Source organism: Oryx dammah, unplaced genomic scaffold, assembly GCF_014754425.2.
Source record: "Oryx dammah isolate SB20612 unplaced genomic scaffold, SCBI_Odam_1.1 HiC_scaffold_29, whole genome shotgun sequence".
NCBI lineage: Eukaryota > Metazoa > Chordata > Mammalia > Artiodactyla > Bovidae > Oryx > Oryx dammah.
In genome coordinates this window covers 14,794,763-14,805,638 of record NW_024070213.1, presented here as the reverse complement: position 1 = coordinate 14,805,638, position 10,876 = coordinate 14,794,763, and the positions used below count along the sequence as shown (strand labels likewise).

The window sequence follows — 10,876 nt, the reverse complement described above, 5'->3', positions numbered from 1 at the left end:
GAGCCCCAGGCACAGTCCTTCTGCTTCCTTCTCTGATATGTTCACAATTCCTGGCTGGAAATGACTCCAGGCAGTCACAGACAGGATTTTACTCCTGCGTGGGCATCTCGTTTAAATCCACAAACCTCAGACATCAATCTCCTAGATCCTCCTCCTCTCCTCCATCTCCCAAACTTGAATGTGCCCCACAACTAGCCATCAAGCTCACTGCGGTCATGGGGGCCATGTGGTTGTGGACCACCAGCCCACCCTGGTGAGGATGCCAAACCACCAGTCTTTGGATTGTTCAGCAGAAAAAAAAAAAAAAACAGCAGGAATCAGGAACCCCTGGTGGATAGCTAAGCCCGGAGAGACGTTGCAGCCAGTGTTACACCTGCTGTAATGTTTTGTCAGTATCATCCGATGACAAGGGAACAAAGGGATTTGTTGTGAATTTAGAGATTACTCAGGGCAAGGTTACAATCTGTAGAAATCAGCCCTTAATATAGACAAACAAATCCTTCCAACCTCTCTCTGCCTCCATCTGCTACAAAGGCAATTCATCCTTCTCTGCTTCACCAAGGTTTGGTGGGGGGCGGGGGGAGAATATAATAATAAGGTGCAGCCTCCTCCCTCTGTGATTTTCCCACCAGGGCTACACTTTTTCGGAGAGATCTCCTGTCCGGGAGATTCAGGCTTGTTTCTCAGAGCTGAGAATCATGTTAAGTAGGGCTTAAAACCTGCAGACAAAGGCTGGGAAACCCAGCCCCAGGAGATGGCAGCAGGGCTGCGGGCAGGAGGGAGGAGGGGAGGATCTGGTCATCGTTTGCCTTTTAACTCCATCCACACACCACGGTGACGGCTGGGACTAATGCCATCCGGGAGTGTCTGTGTTCTAACCACCTGAGACTAAACAGAATCCACCCCTTTGTTTTCAAGGCACAGAGTGGGCCCAGCAAAGAGATGTCAATGATCAAACCATGAGCTTTCCAAGGCCTCCTCCACCCTAGTCAAGTTTGCTCTGACTCCAGAACCATAAACAGTGAGGGACAGACTATTTTTTTTTTTTTAATTTCCAAAGATACATCAGCTGTAGAAAACAAACACTTGCCTTAATCGAGTAACATTTTATTTCCTGGGATAAAAATTCAAAAGGATGAATTACCAGAAGTCTTCCTCCTACATCATTAAAATGCTTTTTGAAGAAAGTTACAAGAATTGTTTAAGGCGCACAGAAAAAAGTTAGACTTGCCTTTCTTCCAGAGCATTGCCTGCCTTAGACACGAAGCACAGACACTACATCTCAGGAAAGAGAGAGGCTTACTGACACAGGAACTAGAACGGCCAGACCAGGGTCTCCGGCTGTAATGTAAGTTTTGCAGAACATCACAAAACCCATCTCTTCCATAAATACAACATATGTCTTGAAAATATATCCAAAATATCTCCATCTGAACTGTGGTACAAAAATCCACTCTCCAGCCATAAAAATACTATTTCCCCTTATACACAAATATAATCATCTGTAAAGCAAATCTGGAGCACAGGGATGTGAGGAGGGGTTTTACAAAATCCCTGGAGATCTGGGCTATTTAAAGTCATTTTTGTTTGGGTTGTCCCTCTGCTGGATGTAGGAAACTGGCTACAAAGACGTCCATCTTACAGCGCTCACCATTTCAGCAGCTCCTGCGTCATGGAATGTGGTAGTTTTTAAAAATAGGCGACCCTTGGGGTCATGAAAAGAAGAGGAAAAATGAGGGGATCAAGGTGGACGGGGAGGCAGGAGGGGAGCAGTGAGAGAAGAGGGACAGACCCAGGTACCAGGGTGGGCTTGAAATACTCTGTGGTGTCAAGTAGATCCCCAGGGTCAGAAGGCCTCTGCTGTCCCCAGCCCATGGCTAGCTGTCAGCCTGGGACCCCCTTACAAATCCGTCTCCCGGCTTGTGTCCAGGCAGAGGGCATACAGCGATCTCCGCAGATCCACGTTGCTCTTGGCCTTGAGGTTACACTTCTCCAGGGAGCAACTGCCCCTTCGAGAGCCATCCGCATTTTCCAAGGACCCTGCCACCTTGCAGAGGGACCCCTTGCTCCAGCTGGCCTTTCGCTGGCCTCCGCCAGCCTGTCCAGTTCCCTGGCTCTGACTGCCCTGTTCTTCCTTAAGGGCTGCCTGCTCCTCGTGGTCCGTCTCCCGGTGGTAGAAGTAGTTGAAGTTGGAGACAATGACCGGCACGGGCAGGGCGATGGTGAGGACCCCGGCGATGGCACACAGGGAGCCCACGATCTTGCCCCCCACAGTGACGGGCCTCATGTCCCCATAGCCCACTGTAGTCATGGTGACCACCGCCCACCAGAAGGCATCTGGGATGCTGGAGAAATGGGTCTCCTGGTTGTCGGCCTCTGCGAAGTAGACGGCGCTGGAGAAGAGGATGACCCCGATGAAGAGGAAGAAGATGAGCAGGCCCAGCTCCCGCATGGAGGCCTGCAGCGTCTTGCCCAGGATCTGCAGCCCCTTGGAGTGGCGGGACAGCTTGAAGATGCGGAACACGCGGACCAGGCGGATCACTCTGAGGATGGCCAGGGACATGGCCTGCTGCCCGTTCTGGCCGCCCCCGCCCCCCGGCTGCTGCTGCTCCACCAGCTCGGTGCCCAGGGTGATGAAGTAGGGGAAGATGGCCACCACGTCGATGATGTTCATAATGTTCCGAGAGAACTCGGCCTTGCTGGGGCAGGCGAAGAAGCGCACCAGCAGCTCAAAGGTGAACCAGATGACACACGTGGTCTCCACGATGAAGAAGGGGTCAGCGAGGGTCCTGGGCAGGAGAGGTGCCACCGTGGGGCCGGAAGGGGGCGCTGCGGCCCCGCTGCCATTGGGCCCCTTGTGGGGTCCCAGGGGCTGGTGGGGGCCCGGGGGATGGCGCAGCAGCTCGCGTTCATCCCGGAACTCGGGCAGCGTCTCCAAGCAGAAGGTGATGATGGAGATGAGGATGACTAGGACCGAGACGATGGCAATGGCCCGTGCAGAGCCCGAGCTCTCCGGGTACTCGAAAATCAGCCACACCTGGCGCTGGAACTCGTTGCGGGGCAGGGGCTTCTCCTCCTCCTTGATGAAGCCCTCGTCCTCCCGGAAGCGCTCCATGGCTTCGTCCCCCAGCTGGTAGAAGCGGATCTCGTCTGCGAACACGTCCAGGGAGACGTTGACTGGCCTGCGAAGCCGGCCCCCCGACTGGTAGTAGTAGAGGATGCCGTCGAAGCTGGGCCGATTGCGGTCGAAGAAGTACTCGTTCCTCAGCGGGTCGAAGTAGCGCAGGCGCTTGGCCGGGTCCCCCAGGAGCGTGTTGGGGAACTGCGCCAGGGTGCCCAGCTGCGTCTCGAAGCGCAGCCCCGAGATGTTGATGAGGACGCGCTGGTGATGGAGGGACCCCGGGCCCAGCACCTGGTCCCCCGCCACGCCCAGGGCGGGGTCGCCTTCTCCCTCTTCTTCCTCCGGAGGCCGCGGGCTAGCCCGGGGCAGCTCCTGGCGCGGTGGTGGCGCCGGCCGGCCTCCCGGGTCCGCGCCCCTCTCCGCGCCGCTGCGCCTCCTGGGCGCCGGCTGCTTGGGTCCATCCCTGAGCGTGGCCGTCGCGGGACAGCGGAGCTGACCCGCCGTGGTCCGGGCCTCCTCTTCTCCCCTGACGGTCATGGCACCGCCGTTCTCCAGGGGCACCAGGGCGATCTCCATGGCCCGGGGGCGGGGGGCATGCTGCGCCCCTGCGGACCGGTTCCCGCGCCCCCCTCACCCCGCAGGGCGCCCCGCGCCGGACTCCTCTCCCGCCGGCGGCCGGCCCCTGTGGGGCGGGCTGGGTGGCTGGCGCGGTCCCCTCGCTGGGTCCTGACGTCAAGAAGCCGCTGCCCTGCGCTCTGCCTCGCTCGGCTCTGGCAGCCCGTTACCAAGCAGCCAAAAGCCGCCTTCCAGCCGAGGCAGCCTCCAGCCGCAGGCCCGGCCTCCACCCCGCGTAGCTCCCCGCCTCCCCCCGCCCTCCCCTCCTCCTCCCGCCTCCCCTCGGGGCCCTGAGGCCGCGAGTGTCTCCCTGAGGGCGCAGCTGGGGCCCCGGGCGAGGGCGGGAGGAGTTGAGATGGGCGCAGCCTGGGAGGGGAGGGGAGAGGATGGAGGAACAGGTTGTACCGAGAGCGCTGCAACCAACTCCCAGGGCGGCCAGATGAGAACAGTTCTGGATTTCAGTTCACCTGGGAACCCGCTGATTGCCGAGTGGACTCTCAGGAAATGAATCCTCCTGGGTTGGAGAGATGCGACTTCAGGATGAGCCGGGGTTCGAGAGAAGGCGGTCCTTTGGAGGAATAACGGTTCTCTCTTCTTTGGGAAAAATTACAAACAGGAGGATGAGAGGCGGAGCTATGGGCCTTGAGAGGGGAAAAAAAAAAAAAATATATATATATATATATATACATATAGGCTTCCCCGGTGACTCAGAAGGTAAAGACTCTGCCTGCAATGTGGGAGACCCCTGTTCGATCCCTGGGTCAGGAAGATACCCTGGAGAAGGGAACGGCTACCCACTCCAGTATTCTAGATATATATGTATCTTCAGACGAGTGGAGAAGCTGTCTCTTCCCATCTCCCTACTTATATTTGCACCAGAAGGTAGCTGATGGAGAATTCACCTCACAGCACCTCCCTGCCCTTGCCCTTGGGAAAGCCCTGATTCCCAGGGCAGACAGGGGTGGTCAGCCAAGCACGCCAAGCCTGGCAGCTCCCCAGGCAGGCAGCTGAGACTGGAGACTGGTTGTCGGGCTTCCTATTCCTACACACACAACCACCGCTCTCTCCACCAATCTCATTTGTAGGAACCAGGAACAGGGAAGGGGAGGAGGGAGAAAGACCCAGAGAGAGCGGTTCCTGCCGGTGGAAGCTAGGAGCTGGCGGCTGCAAGGAGGCTTGTGTAGGGAGATGGGGTGGGGTGCTCCAGGGGAGGGAGCCTCAGAGCCCCAGGGTGGAGAATTCTCAGGAGCAGAATAAAAACCAATACTCACTTTGCTCTTCTGCTGTAGCAGGCCCATTCTTAGCACTTCACAAATATTGACTGGTCTAGTCTGTCAGCAACCCATTTTCTTGGCAATATCATTATCCCCACTTTTATAGGTGAGGAAAATGAGACACAGAGAAGTTGATTAACTTGCCTGAGGTCACACAGTAGAAAGTGGCAAAGCTGAGATTTAAACCCAATCTTGCCTGGAAAATCCCATGGATGGAGGAGCCTGGTGGGCTGCAGTCCATGGGGTCGCTAAGAGTTCAGGCACAACTGATCGAATTCACTTTCACTTTTCACTTTCATACATTGGAGAAGGAAATGGCAACCCACTCCAGTATTCTCGCCTGGAGAATCCCAGGGACAGAGGAGCCTAGTGGGCTGCCATCTATGGGGTCGGACAGAGTTGGACAAGACTGAAGCGACTTAGCAGCAGCAAGCAGAGTTTGGGCCCCTATCGCCCCCACTCCGCTCCTCTATAGAAATGTGCGACCCCCTTTCCAGGATACAAGGATACGAGTGCTCTCTCACCGTCACCATCTGACTTAATGACTTTAGTCCCTTCTGCAGGAGGCTGGAGGATGGCTAAGATGACCCCCTAAGTGCTTCTGGGTTAGGAAATCAGGCATTCTTGTCCGTCCCAGCTCTGGGTGTTAGCATCTGTAGCCAAGAGAGAAATAGCCTTCAAGGCATGTTTTCAAGCCATTCCAGGCACAGCCTCCAGATATTTTTAATCTACCCTAAAATCTCTTTGTTTTGAATGTCTGTTTGATTGTCTGTTTCTGTTTCTGTAGGTTGTTGGGGCTTTTGTATGTAATGTTATAGTCTCTTGTTTGTGTAAGCATCGCACACAAAGGGATATTTGAAAGCTTGATGCTGGGGCATGAATGTGAGTTGGAATAGCAGAGTGTAAACTCACAAACTTGTGTCAGGGTCGGAGGACTGTGTGTCCATGTGGTTTTGTTAAGTGAACTCTAGGGTGTATATCCATTTGGCATAGACAAACGTTTTCATTGTGTGCAACTCTGCATGTGTGGTGGGCTGTCCTTGCAGATGTGTACAAGTGAGAAAGGGGCATGAAAGTGAAAATGAGTGTGTAAAGGCATCATTGGATATCATCAGGACCTTGCACACCCCTCCCCAAATCTGTGCTGTTTTTGCTCCGTCTGTTTGGGTTCATTTTTTTTTTCTTCTCTGACTCTGAAGTTGCCAGTCGAGATCAGGTCTGCCCTGGGAAGCCTGGAACTGTAGAGCTGGTAGGAGACAGGCTCAGAGACCTTTGGGTCCTCTCTTGTTCACTGACCCACACATCTTATAAATAGAGAGATGCCATGTTGGTTCACACGGGCTCTCCTCAGGCTCCCTAAGGGGAAGAGTTTCTTGGACCTTGTCTTCCAGGGGCCTCAGGGAGACTGTGTCCTGAAGAATAACAGCACCACATAAACAGTCCTAGAAGGGCACATAAGTCAGGCCTTTAATGTGGCACTTTCTTAAATCTGCTTTCCAGACATTTCCTAGCCTTCATAGGTTTCTTGTAAAATTACCTTCAGATGTCACAGTGTCTGCCATGGGGAATACAGCAGGATTGTCCTTAGAGAAAGAACTTGCTTTTTAGCTTCAAAGGATGCAGTTGGCTGACAGCCCCCAGCTGCTGTCACCTCCTGACTCTGCCCGGTTTCCATCCTCCCGAGGAGCCCCCCGGCAATGACAGAGCACTGCAGAGTTACAGGGACCTGGCTGGTTCGGTTTCTGCTCAGTGCAGAACTCTGCAAACCTGAGTCTTTGCTCTTTGCTCTAGAGCTCCCCTGCTGGGTCCGCCAAGACTTTGTAAGAAAAACATTGCCATTTGAGAGACTTCCCTGGCGGTCCAGTGGCTAAGACTCTGCACTCCCAATGCAGGGGGTCTCGGGCTAGAGCCCACAAGCTGCAACTAAAGATCCTGCGTGTCACAACCAAGATTTGGTGCAGCTAAATAAATTATAAGTAATAAATAAATAAATAAACAAACAGATGTCATCTGAGACTCCCCATCCAACCTTTCCTCCTCCCCTTTCTTTTCCCAGGTATCAGAAGAGCATCTTGGTCTGAAGATGTCCCCTTCTGAGTTCTGGAAGTTCTCTTATCTTTCTTTCATTGCCTCCCAATCAACCTTCAGCTGATGCTGAAGCTGAAGCTCCAGGACTTTGGCCACCTGATGTCAAGAGCTGACTCATTGGAAAAGACCCTGATCCCGGGAAAGATTGAGAGCAGGAGGAGAAGGGGGCAACAGAGGATGAGATGGTTAGATAGCTTCACTGATTCAATAGACAGGAGTTTGAGCAAACTCTGGGAGCTGGTTAAGGACAGGGAAGCCTGGCATGCTGCAGTCTGTCTATCGGGTCACAGAGTCAAATATGACTGAGTGACTAACACATGCACACATCACTGCAGGGGGCGCAGTTTCAGTCCTTGGCCAGGGAACTAAGATTCTGCACGCCTCAAAGAAAACAAAACAAAATAAATAAATAAGTAAATAATGTAAGATTGAGCCCCCGCCCCACAGGCAGGCTTAGACTCAAACAAGCTCCCCTGTGGTGCTGCTGCTCCTGTCCTCAAGTCACAGTTTAAGCAGCATTTCCTCTCAGACAAACCCCAAGGGGTATCTTGCAACACCTACATTATTATCTCCCAGAATGAGACCTCCAGAAGTAAACAAAGGAGGGATCGTCTCTCAATTCATGGGACAGCTCCAGCAGACCACAGCAGGACTCTTAAACTGTGCAGAACCAAGAGAAAAGAACATTAGGAGAGGTAAGGGGTAAAAAAAAAAAAAAAAAGGAAAACTGGGCTGGAAGAGAGAGAAAAGGGAGAAGATAGGATGAATCTTAAATGCCATGTTTATTAATCCCTTCAGAAATATTCAGTGAGTACCTACTATGTACCAGATGTTGTTCCAGGGTCTGGGAGTATATTGATGACCAGGACAAACATCTTTCTTCTGGGCAAGGCCAGAGTCTCTGAGCATCTAATTTTACGTTGGTTGTTTAACACAATTGTGAGGAGTACGGCCAGGATGTAGGGGGCGGTGAGACTAGAGGGGAGTCTGATGCCTGCCCTAGGACCCAGGGAAGCTTTCTGAGGTGATGATGAGTAAGGCATGCTGTTCCAGGTGGAGGGAAGTGCATGTTCCAAGGTCCTGGGGTGGAAGGGTCAGGGTTGGTTAGAAGAAAGGAAAGAGGGCTTTCCTGGTGGCTCAGTGGTAAAGAATCCACCTGCCAACCCAGGAGACGCAGGTTTGATCCCTGATCTGGGAAGATCCCACATGCCACGGAGCACCCAAGCCCATGCAGCACATCTGTTGGTCCTGTGCTCTGGAGCCTGGGAGCTGCAACTGCTGAAGCTGAGCATTCTAGAACCCGTGCTGCACAACAAGAGAAGCCAGCACAATGAGGAGCCCATGCACCGCAGCTACTGAAGACCCAGGACAGTCAAATAAAATTATTAAAAAAAAAAAATAGAAAACGAAGAACTGAAAGAAAGTAAACGTAGCTGACACAGGGCTGGGGGGGGTGTCTGTGAGACTGGGCTGGAGAAGAGGAGAAAGGCAGATCATGAAGAGCTGGCGAGGTCACGATCCCCCAGCAGTATTACACATGAATAGTCCTTTCCTGAACACTCAGGCACTTTGTGTGTGTGTCTGCAAAGCATATGTGCCAAGAGGCTCCATTTTATTTCTCCATTACTTCTTTTAGCCTCTTCTCCCCCTCTACTCTCATCAGAATATATATCTCTATGTGTGTGTCTGTATTTATTTATTTTTGTATGTATGTATCTATCCCATATATAAATATATGTACCACACCATTTATCTTTCTATAGATAGAGATCATAGGTAGGAAGGTATTAATAGATAGGTAGCCTTCCTTGGTGGCTAAGATGGTAGAGTTTGCCTGCAGTGCAGGAGACATGGGTTCCATCCCTGGGTAGGGACGATCCCCTAGAGAAGGGAATGGCAACCCACTCCAGTATTCTTGTCTGGAGAATTCCATGGACAGAGGAGCCTGGCAGGCTATATGGTCCATGGAGTTACAAAGAGTAGGACACGACTGAGTGACTAACACTTTCACTTTCAGATAATAGAGATACAGATAGCTTGAAGTCAAGGACCAAACTCATCTCTAATTTGCCTTCCAACAGCAAATGTGGTACCTTGGCCGTACTGTGAATAGCAGCTAGTAAGTGTTGAATGTAATCAAACCGAGAGAAAGGAATTCAACTCTGGAGTAGCGAGGAAGGGGAAACTGTGGGCTAGGAATTGAAAGAGGATTTCTGAGATAAGCCAGACACTCCAAGTGGTTGTGGAAATGGAACCTAAGTAGACAGTGGATGGGAAGTCCTGAGTTAAATCTGCTCTGGCCCTTCATTCAGGTTCTTGATTTCTGCATTCTCTTTTACTACACAAACAGCCTCCACTTTGTGGGTTAGAACAAGTTTGTGGCTAGAAGCAATTTAACATTTTGGACTGGGTGCTTTCATTCCTAAATTAGGAGCATGTTTGAGATCTAAAGGAAGTGCAGCTCTGTTTATTATATAAGAATGGACCAAAACAACACGGAGATCTCCTGGATTTCTATCCAGGTCAAGGGAAAAAGCTTCCTCCGTTAGACAAAATTTAAAGGGGCAGGAGAGGGCAAAAATAAAATTCTGTCCTAATTAAGTCAGGAGTCTTTCCTATCAAATATAGATTTTTGCCCCTCTACCTTGGAGGAGGGCTTCCCCAGTGGCCCAGTGGTAAAGAATCTTCCTGCAATGCAGGAGCTACAGGAGACACAGGTTTGATCCCTGGGTCAGGAAGATCCCCTGGAGAAGGGCATGGCAACCCACTCCAGTATTCTTGCCTGGAGAATCCCATGGACAGAGAAGCCTGGTGGGCTACAGTCCATGGGGTCGCAAAGAGTTGGACATGACTGAAGCAATTTAGCAACCACAACAACAACCTTGGACGAGGTTATAGGCATGAAAACCCTATCAGAATTGTGATGAGAGTCTCAGTGAAGGGACTGGACAGACACACCCTACAAGCCAGCCAGAGGGCTCCCCATCAGCCAGAGCTCAGCTCAGCCTCTGCCCCTTCCTGCCAAGGGGAAGAGAGCTCTGCTGTGAGGACCCCATCTCTAAAGCAACCCTAGGCATTCTGGCAGGGCTTCTCCAGCACATCCCTGGGCACTGCGGAGAGATCTCCAATTTCTTTTTAAATTTAATGTATTATTTTTGGCTGTGCTGGGTCTTCGTTGCTGCATGGGCCTTTCTCTCCTTGTGGCCAGCAGGGGCTACCCTTCAGGGAAGCGGGCTTCTCCTTGCCATGGCTTCTCTTGTTGGGGAGTACAGGCTCTAGGGGACAAGGGCTTCATTAGTTGAGGCCCCCAAGCTCTAGAGCAGAGGCTCAACGGATGTGGCATCCCAACTTAGTTGCTCTGCGGCATGCGGCATCTTCCCAGACCAGGGATCGAACTCATGTCTCCTGCATTGGCAGGCAGATTCTTTACCACTGAGCCGCCAGGGAAACCCCTGCCCAAGACTCTTCTAAGACATCTTTCTAAGGAAACACCAAGGTGTCCAGAGTCTGGGCAGAGGGCTCGGGACTTCTTAGACTGGACCAGGGAGAGTCAAACAGAAGGAAACACGGTTGAAATAAACCAAAGTAACTTCTTAAAAAGTTAGGAGGAAAAGGCGATTCCTAAGTCTTGGATAGACTAAGTCTTACTACTGAATGTTATAAAGTATTAATATATGATCCTGTTGTCGTTACTATTAAATAATAGACCTCAGGATATGTAAGCATGCAATAATGAATAATAGAGTATTAATCAGCAAAGCCCTCTCTCACCTAATCC

The 10,876-nt window shown here is 51.8% G+C and overlaps 1 protein-coding gene across 1 annotated transcript; it reads right to left on the bottom strand.

Annotated features, from left to right (window-relative positions):
* Positions 1-1,017: 1,017 nt before the first annotated feature.
* Positions 1,018-3,724, bottom strand: KCNA5 (potassium voltage-gated channel subfamily A member 5). The gene has a single exon (XM_040234942.1). The coding sequence runs from the start codon at positions 3,695-3,697 to the stop codon at positions 1,901-1,903; it is 1,797 nt and encodes a 598-aa protein (XP_040090876.1). The 5' UTR covers positions 3,698-3,724; the 3' UTR covers positions 1,018-1,900.
* Positions 3,725-10,876: the final 7,152 nt, after the last annotated feature.